Genomic DNA, 20,387 nt, shown 5'->3' with positions numbered 1-20,387 from the left:
TCAATCTTTTTAAAGCCGTGACCTCTTAATACATTTCCTCATGTTGTGGTGGCCCCTCAACCATAAAATTATTTTTTTTGCTACTTCATAACTGTAATTTTGCTACTGTTATGAATCGTAATGTAAGTATCTGATATGCAGGATGTATTTTCATTCGCTCAACCAAATTTGGCACAAATACCCGATACACCCAAATTTGAATACTGGTGGGGTTATGGGGGATTGATTTTGTCATTTGGGAGTTGTAGTTGCTGGGATTTATAGTTCACCTACAATCAAAGGGCATTCTAAACCTCACCAATGATGGAATTGAACCAAACTTGGCACACAAAACTCCCATGACCAACAGGAAATACTGGAGGGATTTGGGTTCCTAAGACTCGTATAATCCAGTTCAAAGCAGATAATGTGGATGATTATAATCTGGATTATATGGCAGTGTAGAAGGGGCCTGGGTCATGCCTTTCTATTCTCCATTTTAGATTCAGATAATGAAAATGGTTGATGGGAAAAAATCAATTCATCTGAGATGTGAGGCTGGAGAAGAGGTCTATGGATACTGCAGACTGCTAAAAAGCAAAGCAAACCTAAACTCTCCTTAGAATCCAATAGACTAACTGAAGTTGTTGTACTTTGGCTATGTCATGTAAAAATGACTCACAAAAATAGTAATGCTTGGTAAAATGGAGGGCAATAGGAAAAGAGGAAGACTGCATTCCAGATGTATAGAGTCCATCAGAGAAACAATGGTCCTATGAGCAGGGCTGTTGGAGGATAGGGCAACTCAGAGGTCTCTCATTCATTGTGTCACCATAAGTTGAAGTCAACTTCAATGGAGCCAATAACAATAATATGATCAGACAATGAAACGTAGGAAGGCTAAGAGACATGGAACTGTTTTCCTACCTTAAAAGCAATCCTTGGCGCAGGTGTCCAGGTAATCACAATAGATGTCTCTGTCACTTCAGTGTTATAATGAGGAACTGATCCCCTGGGTTGCACTGTAAAATAAAGCAAGAAATTGGGTACAGGTATTTGGTTAACATGTGCATAACCCTTAGACATATCATCTTATCGCACATTCTGGCATCAATTGTGATTCAATCAGACCAACAATGTTTGAATATGCAGGTTATGTGTTGAAATACATTTTGTCTGTTTGTGGTATGAAATCACATGGCTGTCAGGGGACTGAGTGATCAATTTATCCTCCTTGGTTATCACACCCTCTGTGTTATTATTATTTCCTACAAGTAGAATTCTTATGGAAGGATGGAAATGAGAGATACTGATCTTGCTTCTTCCTGTTGCCCTTAAGCCCAATAAGGCCAAAAGCAATTCTTTGGACAGCAAGGCAATAGTGATCCCCAGCATTTCTCTCCAGCTCTTGCTCTTCATCTACCATTGCGTTACCTGCCTAACCGTCTTATGGCTGCCTCACATATGGGTGACCCCTTAAAACTTTGTGGTGGGCAAAACATGGGAGTTCATTAATTTCAACACATTTAAACATGCATGAACTTTCATGAATCCCAAACCAGCTCTTAGGAGCAAAACTGGAAATGATGTTCATTTTGTGGAAGCAACAAAGAAGCCGCATTTTGCTTTCCACCTTCATTTTGCTAAGTCGTTGAGTGCATCCCATGAGCTACTTCCACTTCAAAGAAACCTCAAAGTGCTACCCGTCACAGCAATCAAAAACATTCTCTGTAAACCAGGTAAAATGTTGCATATTTGGAATAAAACTGCCTCTGAAAGACTGTCTGCTTAGCCTCCCCACTTACTGTGCAACTGCAGGTTTAGATGTTCACCAAAACATGCCTAATTAAATGATGTAGATCCAAAATAAGTCTTGTGCAGCAGTTGAGAAGACTGTATGTTTATGTTTCAGAATCAAGAACTACATTAAGCGTGGGGGCGGGGGAGCTAACACTGTCCTTCCCACATAAATGATAGAAACAACTCCTCATATAAAGATGCCATGTGTTCTTGGTTCCTTCTGGTTTTATTTGTGTACATTCTACACCACATCTGAGTCACAGCTTGCTATCACTTCTACCAGACAAGAAAGACTCTATTGAAAAAAATTAACTGGAAGCAACTCCTGGATGTTACTTGGATGCTAGTCATCAGACACATTTAACTTGGAACAGATACAAACCAAAAGACAGTTAGTAAAACGCTGGGAAAAGTGTGGCATGAATCAATACTTTTCTAAATCATAAAGTTTCTATGTCTCTGAAACAGATGGGTATCTTTTATTTGTTAGCCAAGTTCTTGATCTGCTGTAGTTTTAACCTTATTTCAAAACGAGAAATAATACTATACTATACCACGGTTTAACCCTATGCATTGAAGCCAGCAAGATCTACTCAGAACTGTGCACCGTGTAATCTGTCTGGACAAAGGTAGCCAACCAGTTCTTAGTCTCAAATAATAGAAACTTCTTTTTTCGCTGCCCTATATCATTTTTGAAATCTTAGGAAGGAAGCAAATCTCCCTTATCCTACCTTTCTTCTCATTATCTGAGTACTGAACAGGAGTTAGGAATGGCTGGTCGTTTTGTTCTGTGCCTTTAAAGTGTTTTCAACTTATGTTGGTCCAAAGGTACCATCTTGTTTCCAACCTATCATGGTTTTTTGCCGCAGAGCTTGCTAAAAAGTGGTTGGCCTTTGCCTTCTCTAAGGCTGAAAAACTGTGACTTACCCAAAGTCAACCAGTGGGTGCTACAGTTCAAAGCTTAAACCACTACACCACATTTTCTATGTCTACATTGGACTACGATTAAAAAGGTTGTCTGGCAAAGTTAAAAGATCTTTTAAGAAGTTGTCACTTTAGAAAAATACTGTTGATGAGAGCATGTTACATAGCATGTGGAATCTGTAAACCTATCTAACTGAAGCGTAGTCAAAACCCCAGCTTTGATAAGACAATATGATCAGTGAAATAATAACCAAGACTGTATCTCATCCTTACAGGTTGTGAAAATTGTTGTTTCTGGGTTGCTTTGCAGGTTGCCCTTAACAGCCACTAGGGTCACTGTGTACTCAGTACCGGGTAGCAGGTTCCTCAACAGATACTTAGTAGCAGATGGGCCCACGTTATGTTGCCTTGGTTGTCCTCCAGTGGTGGGCCCCACAGAAAGCTGATAGCGTGTAATTTGAGCACGAGGGGGCCTCCATGTCACCAGCACAGTAGTGTCAGTCTCATTGACAATCCTTAGGTTGGTTGGGCCATCAAGTTCTGGAAGACAAAATTTAAAAATCGTATTAATAAACCAGACTCCTTTCTTTCAACATGTATGAAGTACCATCTTCAGATCATGGTTGCTACTACGTAGAGTCTCACTTATCCAAGCTAAACGGGCCGGCAGAAGCTTGGATAAGCGAATATCTTGGATAATAAGGAGGGATTAAGGAAAAGCCTATTAAACATCAAATTAGGTTATGATTTTACAAATTAAACACCAAAACATCATGTTATACAACAAATTTGACAGAAAAAGTAGTTCAATATGCAGTAATGTTATGTTGTAATTACCGTATTTACGAATTTAGCACCAAAATATCAAGATATATTGAAAACATTGACTACAAAAATGGCTTGGATAATCCAGAGGCTTGGATAAGCGAGGCTTGGATAAGTGAGACTCTACTGTATTTATAGTAATATGATTTATCTGGTATGAACAGCCACCTAGATGCTATTGCATACAAAACTCCAATTTACAAGTAAGTTATGCTACGAATTTAAGTATCCAGGTTCCACTGGAAGTAATTTCTGATTCAACTCAACAGAAGCATCCATAACTGCAACATGGCATCAAAGATATTCCTAAGACTGAGACAATAGCCACCCAAACCAATCCCTCTGCATTTCTTTACCTAGTAGTAAGACCAATCAGTTTGGATGGCTACTTACTCCCATATATGCACAATAGATTCTAGCTACAGATGACAAGTGGTTTCCTAGCTGTGTGGTTGTAGATTGCCAATATCCTGAGTTTCATATAGGGATCATCTTTAAGCTTTAATAAACTTAGGTGAGAATGAATGTGAGCTTAGATTTATTGTTAGCTTGCACCAAATTCTGTTCACTTGCTCCAAATAGCCCCACCCTACTTGGGGGAAGTATCAAACATCATCTCAACTAAGAAGGCACCCCGGTTTGAGTGATTAGAGATTAACAGTACAATTTAAGATCAGATATAGGGATTCAGGATTGGGCAAAAAGCTGAGCTCTACAAATCAAGCAATCTTCTGGAAGAATTATTCTGCTATATAGTATCTTTTGTCAGATTTGTTGCGGGAAAGCGGGCAGGATGGAGAAGACATTGGGTGGGGGTGAGGATGATCCAAATCACCTCCAGCCCAAGGACATAGACGCAAGGCCAACGCAAGGTTAGGCAGAGAAAAAGCAGCCCTAAGCAGTTTCCACTTTCTAAGTGCATGTGTGGTCTCAGTTGCCCAGAAAAGCACTGTGGTTTAAAAGACTTTAATTGGTTGGGCTGCAATCTAAATTCATGTTTAGTTAACTCCTAAGTTGCATCTCCCTGAGTCCAGTTCTATGATTCTGAGATTCTGCAGGACTCAAAACCAGAACAATCATGGGAAGAAATTTAGTGAAGCTTTATAGCTTGGGAACTCTTGCTTGATCTCTTTTTGCCCAGGAATTTCAATTACAGTGCAGAATTTGTGTGAACACTTTTCAAACTGTGGTTTAGACAAAGCAATTATGGTCATGATCATAATGTATGGAAGACACAGTTCCAGACATTTGTTACTAGCTGCAGCCAAGCATATTAAGAATAGCTACAGTCAGCACTGCATGTTTTAAAGAACATTTGGTTCATCACCATCAAGTATGCAATTTCCGAAAGGGCACTACATGATATTGCAGTGGGGTGATACATTAGTTTAATGTAGTTTATGTTGACATTCTGTACTAATGCACACTTTCATTTTATTTTAGAAGGTTGTTATAATTTGAATTACTTAAGTATCTAACACACACAATAATGTTGCATATGAGGATCTGATTCAACAACACCCTCCAACAAATAGCTTCAGAATCTTGCATCCTGAAAAAGCCTATCAAGCTCCCTTTGGAGAATCACCGAAGCAAGGCAGCAAAAGCCCTGCAAAAGATGCATACATCCACTCACTTCCTCATCCTAGCCACTAACTTCCAAATCTATAGTTTTAAATACATAAACAACGAAATATACTTGCAAAAGGATGGAATTTCTGGCAGGATGCATTTGAGGCAAAAGCAACAACTGAGTGAGAAGGAATATACTTACTGGTTGTTTGTTCTCCTGTCAGCGGTTCACTTTCTGTGCCTTGTCCGAGGGCATAGATCTTGAAAAGGTAGGTTGTTCCAGGCAAAAGTTCTGTGACCTCATAAAAGGAGTATCTAGTAACAGGCAGCTTTTGCCCATGTTCACCGGGACGGTTAACTGGGATCACTTCAACACGATAGCCAGTCACGGCACTGTCAGGAGGGTTCCACATGATGGTGATTTTAACATCACTGACTTCCACAAACTGCAGGTCCTTGGGTGAAGGAATCGTACCTAATCCAAAAGATGCACAGTCTTTGTTGGATTGTAAAAGTGATCATATTAGCAGAACTTGGATGTAACATTTCATAAGTAAAAATGGTACCTGTAACATATTCCTGGGATGAGGATGGGTTTTAATACTTGATATGACAATAAATGGTAGGATTAATTTTTTCATATAATGAGAAATATTTGGTCATTACTTTCTCTTTACTTTGAGGTGGAGGACAAAAATAATTAGGGGGCATTTTGTGAGCATTTTCCAAATTTTAGGCCATTGTCATATACATACATACACTTTCTCAGAAAAGGAACTCAAGAGGTAAAATAAGTAACAAGTAATGTGATTAAAACTGAGTAAAACAATGATGAGAATTCCTTTAAAATACCTTCCTACAATATGATAAACAGTGTACAAAAAGCATGGCACTCTTAATAGCACATGAAGCTATTCTCTTTGTACTATTACACTTCAGAATTCGCTAGTCCTCAATTCTGCATAATTCCATAGCAAACGGGACTAAAATATTACTGGAAGGCAAGTCACCTTTTCTTTTCTAAGTTTTGTGAAAATGTAAATATAACTCTTTCTAGCTCCTAGAATTAGAAAACTTTGGTTTTAATTTGATGATTAAGACATACATAAACTTTTCATTATGTATTACACATGTCTACAATGTGGAAGCTGTATTTGTCCCAACATGTGCACTGGTGGAAAACTGGAAAGAAGCATGAAAAGGAAAAAATCAGTTGCCAACATTGCAAGAATCGTAACAGCTTCTTACTTTCCCTTGGCACTCCTGTAGTTGTCTGCTGAATGAAGATAGGACTGCTCTCCTGATTCTCTTCTACAGCAAAAATACTGATATTGTACTGAACACCTGGCATCAAGTCACTGAGTGTCACAGAGGTAGCAGAATCCGGAAGGTTGAGTTCTGTACTGCTGCCTTCCACAGATGGAGTGTAAACAATTCGGTAACCTAAAACCATCGGAAATACAGGGTCAGATCACAGCATAATAAAGCAGATGATTATTATTATTATTATTATTATTATTATTATTATTATTATTATTATGTTTATTATGTTTATTTATACCCCACTTTTTGTCTCCACAAGGAGATTCAAAGCGGCTTACATTAAAAGCATTTCAATTCAATTTAAAATATACAAATATACAAACATTAAAACAAAATTTAAAATAATGGTATTTTAAATATTCAGTTAAAATCTATAAAAACATATTCAAAGCAAAAAACACCACAGAACAGGGGCTTTGCTCCTCTCTCAGCTAAACAGGCTATCCCTATTTCCAAAAACTTTGAAATGCTTTAGGATGACTTTTGAACCTGTATGAAGTACAATTTGGAAAACACAAGGATCATAGTTCCCACCTTCTGAAACATGGGCAGCAAGCTAAAATGTCACCTTTTCTGAGCAAGAAATATACTTTTTGTAGGGTAAGGAGTTAGTTTCAAGAGTCAGTACTGTGTGGTGGTTTGTGCATTTGGAAATCAGGATCCAAATCCTTGCTCGGACATGGAAACTCACTGTGTTATCTTGGTAAAGTCAAACGCTCTCAAGCCTTAGAGGAAGAGAATGATAGACATGCCAAGAAAACCATAGAAGCATACTGACACCATAAGTTGGAGTCAACTTGAAAGCATGTTAACAGGGTTTGGTCCTCAGATAGACTCCTACCTGCTTGACTTTCTTACAAAGAACAGCAAAACACTGAACATTTTCAAACCAATTCAGTTAAATAGGACATACCTGTGATAGGAGCTTCTGGTCTGCTCCAGCTTACAAGGATAGAAGTGTCATCAACATTTTCCACATGGTGATCAGGCGGGGCATCAGGTGCTGTTGAAGGAAATAACAAATAAGACAGTTGGAGAACATGTCTAGCATTGATGGGAAAGACAAATTCGGTTGATCCCTGCCAAAAACTGTGTGGCTAACTTACCTGTTGTCTGGGAGGTTGACAGAATTAGATCAGGCTTGCCCTCCTCGGTAATCTGGTAGACTCTAACAATGTAATTGCGGCCCGGAAGCAAGTTGGGGATGTTAACAGAAGTGACAGTACTTGGAAGATCTTTAATAAGAAGAAAAGAAATCACGATGTGCTATTAAAACCTTATTCATTTTATAAAATGCTAATAGAGGAAAATAATTTGTAGTATCATAAGCAAATTGTAACCAATCTTAATCTCAGGTGCTGATATTATAGGCAATTTTAACTTGAACATAATCAGAGCCCAAGCTACCCCAATATGATGCCTAGATTTGTACTGCAAGACCAGATGTTTTTGAACATTTAGTATGTGCAACCCATCTATACACATAATAAAAGTGAAAAATGTGTATGTGTGTATGTGGAGGAGGTGTTCACTTACACAGACAACCTCCCACCTCCACAAACAGATATAGTTCCCACTGAGCAGGATACACAAATGGCCCTCCCTCCACTGACATGCAGGTTATAGTAAGCGCCATGAACATGTAACCCAAACCCTGCCAGTGTCCTCCACAAACACCATTCTGCCCCCACCCAAGTGTAGGATTTCATGTGGGAACAATTTAATGCTACATGTTCTGTTTTTCCTCCAGAATGGACATTCCAGGGTTCCTTAATTTGCATGACCAGCCCACTGCGTCTCCGTTAACTCTTTCCTACCCTTTCCTATGGCACACAGTAAACAGAGGAACTCATCAGCAACTGAACAAGAGGTTTGGGGACAATTCACCATGATTTCAAGATTTCAAGAGTTGTACTTAATCTACATCCAGAGAGCACTGTGAACCCAACGAACAATGGATCTGGACCAAACATGCCATGGATGATGGCATAAAGGTGTTTAACCTCACTGATGGCATCTCAACCATGGCTGCCTTACCCAAGTACTTGGGTTCATCACCATCTTCACTTAGTTCGTATTCCACACGGAAGCCTGAGATCGTGTCTGAAGCAGAAACCCAGGACACCACAAAACTGTTAGCTGTAATTTCTGTGACTGATTCGGAAGTAGATACCATTGAAGGCAGCGCTGTTGTTTCTCCTGTCACACGAGTGGCTGCAATGAAAGAAACCAAGGGATTTACACAAATGAAGTGCCACGAGAAACCAAGAGCTAACTGTTCAGTTAAAAATTCAGGTTTTCAGGGAAGTGTCTTCCAGCATCCCTTTTCACAGTAATTGATTTGGGTAAATTAAATTATAAACCTTACAAATGATACCTAAAAGGACGCAGCACATCCAGAAAACATAAATCAAAATACAGAAGAACTTCAGAAAATACATAAGAGTTTGTCTCTAAGGCCCCCTCTACACTGTCATTTAAAATTTGGATTATCTGCTTTGAACTGGATTATATGGCAGTGTAGACTCATATAATCCAGTTCAAAGCAGATAATATGGTATATTTGCTTTGATAATATGGATTATATGGCAGTGCAGAAGATGCCTAAGGGGGGGGCTGAAAGAAGACCAAACTTGGCATACAAATTCAACATGGCCAACTGGAAATACTGGTGCACTTTGAGAGTGATTGACCTGTATTCCATAAGCCCTCTGAACCCCACCAATGATGGAGCTAGACCAAACTTGGCACAAAGACCCAATGTTGCCAGCTTGGGGTGATATACCTTGGCATCAGAGAGTTATAGTTCACTTGTATTCAGAGAACACTGAACCCAGCAAGTGACGAATCTGGACCAAACTGGGCACACAGACCCAACATGGTCAACTGTGAATACTGGCAGGCTTTGCAGGTGATTGACATTGGCATCAGAGAGTTATAGTTCACCTATATTCAGAGAACATTGAACGCAGCAGTTGACAGATCTGGATGAAATTTGGCACACAGATCCAACATGGACAACAGTGAATACTGGCAGGGTTTTGGGAAGGTTGAGCCATGATTTTGGGATTTGTAGTTCACCCACATCCTTGTGCATTTTCTAATGGGAGCATTCATAAAAAACAAAAGCAAAGACTGAGTTTTTTTCTAAGAAATAGCATAACATAGGACCAAACTGATATTATCTAACATCCAAAAACAAACAAAGCTTTTCTCAAATAACCCGAACATCTCCAGGTACCCAAACTAGTTTTAAATATAAAGCACCCTAACACAGCCAGTAATAATGTTAAAACTGAATTCTGATTTTTAGATAGAATCTAGTACATAATGTAACTTCTGCATTAAGACCCGAGTTGAAAACTTCCCCTTATTTTTAACACCATTGCAATCAATACAAGTGGCATATGCAGTCAGCCCTCTACTTTTGTCGGAGTTAGGGGAACAAAATCCTTGCAGAAGCAAAAAACCTTTAATTTTAAAAATGCAATTTTTAGGAATATCTAGACCCTCCCGCATGTGTCTATGATCAATTTCCATCAAATGATGACCACAGAGTTGCAATGAAGGGTCTAGAGATTCCTAGAGAACATTTTAGTCAAATCCATGAATAACAAAAAGCTAAACCTACAAATATGAAGAGTGGACTGCGCAGGCAGAGTACATAATAGCAATGTGGTAATATCAGAGCAATGCCCAGAAAATGGGATATCTGCAATCTATTCTGGAGACTAGAAAACAGTTGAAAGGTGAATGCCAGAGAAACCAAATGCCTGCATTATAGGCCATGTTCCACTTTCATGGCAGTGCTTACTTGAAATAGATGTGGTACTAGAAGTAGTAAATTCAAAACGGGTGACTTCTCTCTTGCCATAATGTTGCACACTAATAAGCTGCCCTTCATAAAGAATGCCAGGTCTCAGTCCTGAGATAGTGTAGGAGTTCTGATAGCCTGGGATGGTGGCCTCTTTCCATTTGATCCTGGAGTTTTTCTAAAAGAACAAAACATGGTGGTATTATCAGAATATGAATAATTCAACAGCATAATTTGCACAACGTTCTCTCCTATGGGAAATATGCCCAGTGACATCAGTTTCAAAATATGTGTTTTCCTTACAAGATACTTGCAGAAGGAATAGATGCTCTCTAAAATAATGCCTCTCTCAGAATCTGCACTGCAGAGATAAATCCATATTTCTAAGAAATTGGAAGGGGAAGGAAGCCAATACGGGATTCTTCCTGCTGCTCAAAATAAAATAAGAAAAGGAAATGAAGGCAAGTCTTTCCTCTTATTGCTTCTTGTTGGGTTGGCTGTGTTGGTTTAAGAAAATTCATTACTCACTTGAAGGACTTCAAGTGTAATGCAGGATATAAATCTACTAAACTGATGTAAGAAGCCAACCGTAGTTGTTTTGACAATCAAACCTAGGCTTCTCATTTTGCTACCTGAAGGGAAATGGAACTGCCTGCTCCAAAGGCATTTTAACAAAAGCCTATAATGAATGTTTTGCCAAAGTTAAAAAAAAACATGGGTGAAAAACTGTCAGCTTTGTCTCTGATATAATATGCTCGTAATGATCTTCCTTCACAACTGCAACTTTGACACATTTACATAATATACATACATTACATGAGCTAATTTGCCCATCGTATGCCACTTCTCCCCTTTTGCCACAGAGCCCATTACACAACGGGCTCTTCTTGCCCCCCACTGACCCCTCAGATTTGCCACGATGCATGGTGAATCCATATAGCAATATGATAAGCTCCTTACAAAGTAGATTTGCACACATTCCATTAACCGATGCAAATATAGTCTCAAAGCAAACATACCTTTTTCTTCTACTGCCATAATAGATGATGTTTACATATTTAGAAATATTGGCAAACAATTTCCAGATTGTTAGATGAGATGACTTAGATTGGGGGTGATGTATTCACTTCATCAATGTTACTGAAGTACTCACCGGTTTCCATCGGAGGATATAACTGGCAATGTGAGAGGATTCAGGTGCAACCCACTGGACAGGATGAGAATCAGGATGAATTGGGACATCTGTGATAATCACCTGGACAGGACCAGTGGAGCCTAAAAAATAGAATTTCCCCATTAGTTTGTTCAGGACTTCATCTATATATAGTTTACCGTCTATTCATTGGATCTAAAGAAGTGACTCTCTTCAAATGCAACTTGACTTCTGAAATTCCACCTGCAATAATATTGATCTACAAACATTTGACAGTAACTCAAGGACCAAAATGCAATGTAATCTTTTTTTTCAAAGAACTAAATTTTCCATAGAGTTAGTGACTGGATCCACAAGCAAAAGGGTTGTGGAAGCAGGTAATATATCATTCTTGACACGAATGAGCCTATAAATTCACATGCAACAACACATGCCCTTATAGTGTCCTCTTATATGTGAAAAACTATCATTTCCAACATGATCCTCAAGCCATTGCATATATGAAATGGCCTGACAGGATATCATTTACCTAGCTCGGATTCTACAGGGGTTAGCATCTTATTTTAAGGATCCTTGAGTTGAATTTTGATCCCTTTGACATAGAATCGTCATATCCGATAATGGTGATCTATCATCATAGTGGATTCTATAGAAAAATATGGTTACTGAATTCAAATGAACTTTCCCAGAGGAACTTTAAAACAATAAAGTAATATAATTGCCCCATAAGCAAGTGCTTTCCACTTGCTCTCCACCTTTTATTGAGCAGTTCTTACCCAGAACTTAAGTACCCAATCTGTTTCATTTCCATTTCACTTCACCTGGGCCCTCCATCTTTGCTTGCAAATCAAGCAACTGGGTTGGGTAGAAGGACAAAAGCCAATGCACATACTATGTTAATTGCAACCTAACATCTATAACAAGGATTTCAAAAAGAAATACAGTAGAGTCTCACTTATCCAAGCTAAACGGGCCGGCAGAAGCTTGGATAAGCGAATATCTTGGATAATAAGGAGGGATTAAGGAAAAGCCTATTAAACATCAAATTAGGTTATGATTTTACAAAATAAGCACCAAAACTTCATGTTATGCAACAAATTTGACAGAAAACGGAGTTCAATACGCAGTAATGTTGTGTTGTAATTACTGTATTTATGAATTTAGCACCAAAATATCATGATATATTGAAAACATTGACTACAAAAATGGCTTGGATTATGCAGAGGCTTGGATAAGTGAGGCTTGGATAAGTGAGACTCTACTGTAATAGCAAATATGGGATAGTTTCATCAAAGTGTCCCTCCTTGCTGTCTCATAATCCAAATGAAAATCATCACTGTGATGGTGATTAGCAATAGACAGAAACTCCCATTTGTGCCAGTGGGATCTTTTATTCTAATTCCTACAGAGAACAAGGAAGAGATTTTGGCTGGGATAGTAACTGAGGGGAAAAAATAAAGCTTCTCCTTCCCATATGTTACACTCCAATTATCCCCAGTCATTTTTAAGATAGCTACTAGTTAAGAAGTTAATGTAACAGGTAGGTTGGCTCTTAACAACAGGCTGAGATTACCTGACAGTAGACAAAGATTATTAAGTTTGCAATCTTTAACTAAATTCATTTATCTATTCTTTTTCTACTCCCCTTTTTGCCATCTTGTTCATCTCATGGCCACAATAAGTAAAATAAAATGCCTTGAAGGTACACAGTAATATTTCCAATGAAATGCCGCTTCAATCTGTATTATTTTGTGAGCAAGACGGAAGTTCTCACAGAACATCAGCAAGCAACCATCTGGTTTGATGGGAGCCTCTTGTTATTTTAGCCACTGAATTCTTCCTTTGTAAAATGATTCCTTTGCATATTGGTTTGGACAACTGTAAAACATGCATACCGATGGAAACGTTTTAAAGCTACCATAAAAACAAACCTTCTCTTCATATTGAAACAATTTCAAGGCTAGCCCAGCTCCCAAAGAGATTCTCAAAGACTTGACTGTCTCGCTTACTTTTCAAATCTAACTCTAAGGGTGCATACGTATTTCACATGGCTCCATGAGATGTTTGCTTTAACAGTTAGATAAGAATCAACTTTGGCTTGGCAAGTATCATTGCAAAATCTAACCAAAGAAACTCAAGAGTTTGAACGCAATTTCCTTTCCTTCCATATATACCAGAATGTGCTACTTCTTTTAGTCTAATATTACATTTGGAATAATTAAATCTATTCCAGAGGATGCATTCCAACTCACAAACTAGGTACTTATTCTCATTATTTCAGACATGTTACCTAGCTCTGCCTGAGATAATAACAATAACATGTCTTCAAAATGAAGAAATCCCAGGGTGTTTCAACCCTTATTCATTGATTCTCTGGAATCAATGGTGTGCTCTCCTTGTGCATTTCTATGAGCTTTGACTCCCACAAAGCAAGCAAAACAAATACGCTTATGTTTCTTTGATCACAAAGGGCCCCTACTTTAAGAAAACCAATGTTTCTGTTCTTACAGGAAGACCTCTCAAAGACACAATTTGTGAGAATACCTACATCCAGCCCTTCCTTTCCCATCAAGAAACATTTTCCATGGGGCAATTCATGGGCTTCCTATGAATTTGAATTGAGCTATTTATACAGCAACTGGAAAAGGCATCATTTTACTAGCTGCCTCAGATATGTCAATGGCAAGAAAACATGGTATTTACCAAACGAATAAGCAATCTCGTTTCAAGAGCAAGGGGAAGCAACTCTGAATTGTTTGTCCCAGAGCTTGCACTTTTTACTTTTCAGACCCCCAACACCCAGAAACGCCCAGCCATAACAGCTACAGGCACAGGACAAAAAAGTAACTATTCCAAGCAGTGATGATAACTTAATGAAGTTGGCTTTGTGTCTCACATGGAAAAACCAGAGCATTGCTCTCTATCATGAGCATGCACAAAATGTAACTGAAGGCATTTAAGGGACATGTGATTGAGTTTCTTGTCATTCAAGCAAATGTGCCATCTGATTGGCAGGCCACCTGTCCCCCCACCCCTTTTAATTCGCTCCAGTTTTGTATGGTGCAAGTAGTTTGCCCCACCATGGGGTGAGTGAACTTGGCTGCCCTTTTTCATTTTCTGGCTGCACAATCTCACTCCTAGATTCTCTGTCCCACAGCAAAGAAAGAAATATTTTCCAAACACACCTCTCCAATAAAATACAGCCACCCCACCCCCAACAAAATACAATCCACTGTCCACATTTCGGGTATGTTTTTGTAGCTTTGAGGAATGCAGAATACAGAAAATCATTCACCCTAGCAAAAATCTATTACCTTCAGCCTTATTAGAGGAGAGGTATAACAATATTCCCTATGATGCGCACTTATATCCTTGTGCATGATGCACACTTATGTCCTTGTGCTGACTCATTGGAGACAATAAGACATATATAGTTATTTTGTTCTTTCTACAGTGGCTTCCGACATACTTTTATCCACCCAATTCTACAAAGCATTCCTGGTGGAACTGATAAGTTTTACATACACTATTTGCTGGCAAATCAGAATCCAATGGTAACAGCTAAAGTGGCCAGCATAAACTTAAGAGAATTTTTACCTGTATTTAATGCTATTTGTATGATCTTGTTATTGATATTGTTTGTTTGGTCCTATTTGTTTTGTCTGATCTGTTGATCGTAATAAATTTCATCATTGTTGGTAGAAGTTGATCATAGAGTCATGCTAGAGGACCTAGAGATTCCTAGAGGGTTGCTGTCTCAGCTATTTTTGTTTTTTTCCACTTTCACATGAGTCTTACACCTTTAGCCAGTTAATGTGAAGATCTATCTGTAAATCACATTCACCACTGATTAAACCTAGAACACATTTTTCCCTTTTTTCTTTCTTTTATTTTTCTTTTTTAACCATGTTCTAGGTTTTTAATTTTCAATTTACATATTCATAAAAACAATGAAACAGATCTACATACATGTATATATACATGAACCAATACAATACTACCTAACATCTATGCAATATTCGTATCTGGTTATACCCTCCCCTCCTCCCACCCCTCCCATTTTGGTAACTTCCCATCGCTTGGGTTGGAGACATTCATATATAATTCTGTTCTTCCTTCGTATTACATTATGTTTCTATTCCTACTTCTGGCCTGATAGCTATTATTGATAAATTCCCTACACAGATTACTGCATCATCATCGTTGGCTTCATGATATGATATGTAAGTGGCTGAGTGACACAGAGATCTTCAGAGCTAAAGCAACAGTCTCATTTGCAGCCTATGTGCCATCATCTACCTTTTGATATTACAGGCAGTCCCTGAGTTACAAACATCCAACTTACAAATGACTCATCATTAAGAACAGGAGGTGAGACATCATGAATTAAGAAAAATCTATCCCATGGAAGGGAAATTTACTCCTGAAAAATAGTTATCATAGGGAAAAGATGTTTCTACTGAAGCTTTATCATCACACCTTGTTTCCCCAACAAACCATATTTTTCAAAATCCAATGGTACCTATTCCGACTTACGAACAAATTCAACTCAAGAACAAACCTACAGAATCTATCTTGTGTGTAATTTGGAGGCTGCCTGTACTATGCTCATTTGTGAAATCTAAAAACTAAAAACAACCACTGCAAATGTATTTTCCAAGTGCAAAGGTTAACGCAAGTGCTTCCCTTATCAATGTATGTGCTTCTAGATGGAAACTGAACAAACAGACAAGCTCATATTGACCATGTCTATAGAGAATTCCTGGAACCTGATGGACAGGACAGTTAAAACATTTTGTTTGGAGACTGAGCACACCAGGTACTACATACCACAAATATAAGTAGCAGTTCATAGAGGTACGAGTTCAATGAGCCAAGCATGTTTCCACTACAAAACTAGAATATGTCAATTCACAACGATTATATGACTTTTCCCGAGAATCTGTCCAAGTGCACTAAACTGAAATAAGAAACAGGTGTCCATGGAAAATAGTTCACAATTACTGCGCCAAGGAGCAAAAACACAACCAGCAGAAAATCAACCTTTAAAGTTATTATTCTAGCAGAAGTCCTTGAAGGTGAAGTCAACCCATGAGGTTTGATATTTTATTCCTTCGTGATTCCTGGGACTTTTGAAAGCACTAAGGCCCCTACTACATAGCTATATAAAATCCACTTTATCTGCTTTGATAACCTGGATTATCTGACAGTGTAGAAGGGGTGTAAAACACTGCTATGGAGGAAAGTCCACATCTCTAAGAGGGAGAGTTTTTGAAATAAAAAGTATGAAGATTAAAAAAAACAATCCAGGCTGGATAAGTTAGAAGGAAATGTTTGTTTTGATCGAATTTGAACACTGTCCTATACACTGATAGAAAGCTTTGCATTGGTTACAATGATATTGATATAAAAAATATCACCAAGACATGAGAGTACAAAACTACTTCAGTGGAAACCAAATAAATTAGGAAGATTGATATGTGTAAGGACCATGGTGGGATGTGAATAGTTGATGGCATCTTAGTTCCTCTCCTCTCTCTCTCGTTAGAAATATGATGGACAAAGGAATACAAAGATCAGAAATCATAATTCTATGCCAGAGGCAAGGATCTAAATAGACTTTTTTCCACATGAAATCACAGAGAAGAAGCAAGCCTGCTCAAAAGAGATGGTCTGAATAATATCTGTGAATTGCTTTTTACATTACAAAGTGCTCCCCCACTTAGAACTCTTACCTTGATATGCGCTTAGAGGCTGGCAGTGCCATTCTCCAATACCACGTCCATAACAGTAGCACTGATATCTGACACCATGAACGTGTTTCTCCCAGGAATCTCCGATCTGGTAGAAAGTCTGGCTTTCTGAATCTTGGCACTGATCTGAAAACAAGTATCCAAATGGAAAATGTGTGCCGGTATTTTGAGGATGGGTTTGTCAGGCTTACCATTAAACTTGTGTCACAGTATAGAAGGAAAGGTTCCTTAAGTTATTAGAACCTTGTTTTTTCAGGAGACCAGAATCTCAAGGAGCACCTGCATGAACAAAGGAGACTTTCCTTTGCAGATATTTGATGTTCACATGAAGAATGTAACAAGAATGGTGCTAGGGAGTTAGAAGTAGTAAACTCATCACTGCTACTCACTTCATGTATTTATCTTACCTATGAACAGAGCACTTAAATATAGTTGGGGTGCTCCCAGTCCTGAACACCAGGATTAAGGGTGGAACCCAAAGTCATTCTACTGATGCCAGGAAGCACCATGCAAATCTTTGTGAACCATGATTCCATTATTCTCAGGTCCTTCAGTTCAAAGAAGATAATGTGGATTATCTGCTTTGACAATCTGCAGTGTAGAAGGGTCCTCAGTCCTAGCTTCACCCATTAATCTCTGAAACTGTGGCTCTTAACCTGTGGGTCCCCAGATGTTTTGGCCTTCAACTTCTAGAAATCCTAACAGCTGGTAAACTGGCTGGGATTTCTGGGAGTTGTAGACCAAAACACCTGGGGACCCACAAATTGAGAACCACTGATCTGAAACATCTACAACCTTCCTTCCACTATAGATAAGGCCCTTCCACTTTATGGTACCAATTTGATTTCTGTGTAGAATTTCCTTGCACATTTTTTTGGCAGACAAATAAAATGTATTGTCATTGGTTTTCATGATTTTCATGGAATTCATCTGAAAGCTTTATTATTAGCAATCCATTTTGCAGGAAGCTAACTACAGCCAGATCTGACTTATTTTGGAGCAAAATCCATGGCAAAAATGGAGTCAACCTATTTTACAGAATCTTCTAACTTGTCTTAGTCTCAGACATCCATTGCAATAGCTTCATATTAATTCAGCCTGTGTAGGACACATTTGAGTAAATGTGCGAAAACATAATTCAAACATAAATAATTAAATTAAATAATTAAGAGATCAAACATCTAAGTCTTATCACTCAATCAAAAGCTGGAGACCGTCTTTGCTCAGAAAAGAATTATCCCTTTGCCCTAGAAAAGTACAGAAAAAGGCAGCCAAATGAAACAGGTTAAGCCTCGGGTAGGATAATATTTGTTATAGCTGACTTCGGCTCTTTTTAAGTTCAAGGAATCAAAAGACTCATTGACAAAATGTTGCAAACTATGTTTGAGATGCCTGCCCCAGGATCCTTCCAGAGTAAGACAAAGAGATTACAAACAACTGTCCCTGCAGTGCAGTAGGCTTGAAAAGCACCTTCCATGAAAGCCAAGTTGCTGCCTTGGAGAGCAACAAGCAGAGGCCCATGACCAGACATGGATACTCCATTTTCAATCTGCAGTTTTTCCTCCACCTCTGCATTAGCACAAATCAACACATTTTGTAAGACCTTTTATAAGAGATCGACCAGAGAAGGCAATCTTTTGGTAACATCTTACTTTGATCCAGTAGATTAATCTGAGTGGTCACACTTCTCACAGCTTAAGAGAAGACTCAGTATTCAGGGAAGGGTGAACTTACCAACAGGGTCACACTGCCATCTCCCCCGGCCTTCACCAAAGCAGGTACAGTTCAGCATATGTCCTTCTTCATGTCGCTTGTGGAAAGTCTGATTAACATCATAGGTGATGTCATCAACTATACATTGATCTGTTGTTTAAAAAAAGGATAATATTTGTATCACGGTTTGCTCTGAGGACATTCTTCCTGTTCAACTATACTATGCTCCTGCACAGGATAACAAGGAAAGGGAGGTTCAGTGGATATAACAAGACTTTGAAAAATGGAACTTTGTTAACTGCTGTATGCCTGTACAACAAAAAGGCAAATGATGCAATAAAACTGGTATTTCACCTGACAAGTATTTTTATGTATGATGATTCATACACAGACTACTCAACAGAGATTTGTAGGATCATAGGCAAATAATTCCATTACTCAAGCTTCTGTTATGTCTTGTTTTGTTCTTTGTTTTGGTACTCTGGTCCAGTTGTTTGACATAAATGTGAAAGATAAGCAAGTCCCAGAAAGTGCCAGATTCTCCAAAATTTTTGTTTGGGTTACTATTGCTCTGCAGAGCTTTTTGTTAAAATCCGAGGAGCAAATCAGAGCTAGGAACCATGAAGGTATCCCATTCATGAGATCACTTAGCATTCCCTAACGTCTTCCTTAAAATATTAGTTTCTCTTAAGGATAGCTAACAGCTTTCACATTGGTGTAATGTTTAAAGAAACTCTGATGTTTAAATAAACTTTCCAAGATAGAGAACCTCTTGTTGAAATGAGCCTAGCACTCTGGATAGCTTTTCTAAGTTTCAGGCAGGAAAATAGTATGGTGAAGTGCAAAAGGGAAGGCTATGGGAAAAGGCATGAAGTTTGAACATGGTGAGGTTTGCATACAAAGAATACAAACATACACATAATTAAAAAGAGGGCAAATTGACCATATTGTTTTGAGACTCTGGAAGTTGTGGTTGTAGTCTCAGAAAGCATTTTTTCAGGACCAAGAATGACCGCTGAAGAAACCACACCATAGGAACTTTATGGTTGCACATTAAGGCAACCACAATATTAAAGATTGTGCAGAAACTTCAGCACTACCGGTACAGGGATCTGGAAAGTTTCTGAGCTGAATCAAATTCACGAGAAGCACTGGAGGCAGACTGTCCCTATAAGTTATGTTTACTTTCAGCAGTAATTCTGGAGTTTTTTCTTCAAACGTACACCCCCATTTCCAAACACGATGTGAGCCAAATGCAGAATGAGCAAATGCTTGTTCCCTTTGAAGTCTCCTTTTTCTTTCATGCTGCCTAAGCACTTCTCTGACCATATGCCCAGAAACATTATCCAGCGTATTTTTCCTTAGTTTTCCTTCACAGGTCCCTTCTAAAAAAGATCACTAAAGACCAACTTAACCACTGAGGTTGGTGGTGTAGGGTGACGGATGTTATCAAAGAAATAAAAAAAGGCTTCTTGCATTATTAATTCACTTGTAAAAGCCATCAATTTCAGCTGCAGACTCCATTTTACTT

At 38.5% G+C, this 20,387-nt stretch overlaps 1 protein-coding gene across 4 annotated transcripts in view; it reads right to left on the bottom strand.

Moving 5' to 3' along the window:
* fn1 (fibronectin 1) overlaps positions 1 to 20,387 on the bottom strand; it is a 103,741-nt gene that overhangs the window by 47,310 nt on the left and 36,044 nt on the right. For all 4 annotated transcript variants that reach the window (XM_008113554.2, XM_008113566.2, XM_008113572.2 and 1 more), the window contains exons 11-21: positions 18,878 to 19,006; positions 17,126 to 17,269; positions 11,391 to 11,512; positions 10,238 to 10,415; positions 8,461 to 8,637; positions 7,530 to 7,658; positions 7,337 to 7,426; positions 6,349 to 6,543; positions 5,303 to 5,575; positions 2,977 to 3,243; positions 907 to 1,001 (exon numbers count right to left, since the gene is read on the bottom strand). In XM_008113554.2, the coding sequence (XP_008111761.2) occupies positions 907 to 1,001; positions 2,977 to 3,243; positions 5,303 to 5,575; positions 6,349 to 6,543; positions 7,337 to 7,426; positions 7,530 to 7,658; positions 8,461 to 8,637; positions 10,238 to 10,415; positions 11,391 to 11,512; positions 17,126 to 17,269; positions 18,878 to 19,006 (1,799 nt within the window). The remainder of the gene's footprint in view (positions 1 to 906; positions 1,002 to 2,976; positions 3,244 to 5,302; positions 5,576 to 6,348; positions 6,544 to 7,336; positions 7,427 to 7,529; positions 7,659 to 8,460; positions 8,638 to 10,237; positions 10,416 to 11,390; positions 11,513 to 17,125; positions 17,270 to 18,877; positions 19,007 to 20,387) is intronic.

Source organism: Anolis carolinensis, chromosome 1, assembly GCF_035594765.1.
Source record: "Anolis carolinensis isolate JA03-04 chromosome 1, rAnoCar3.1.pri, whole genome shotgun sequence".
Classification (NCBI taxonomy): domain Eukaryota; kingdom Metazoa; phylum Chordata; class Lepidosauria; order Squamata; family Dactyloidae; genus Anolis; species Anolis carolinensis.
This window is presented reverse-complemented; position numbering and strand designations above follow the sequence as displayed.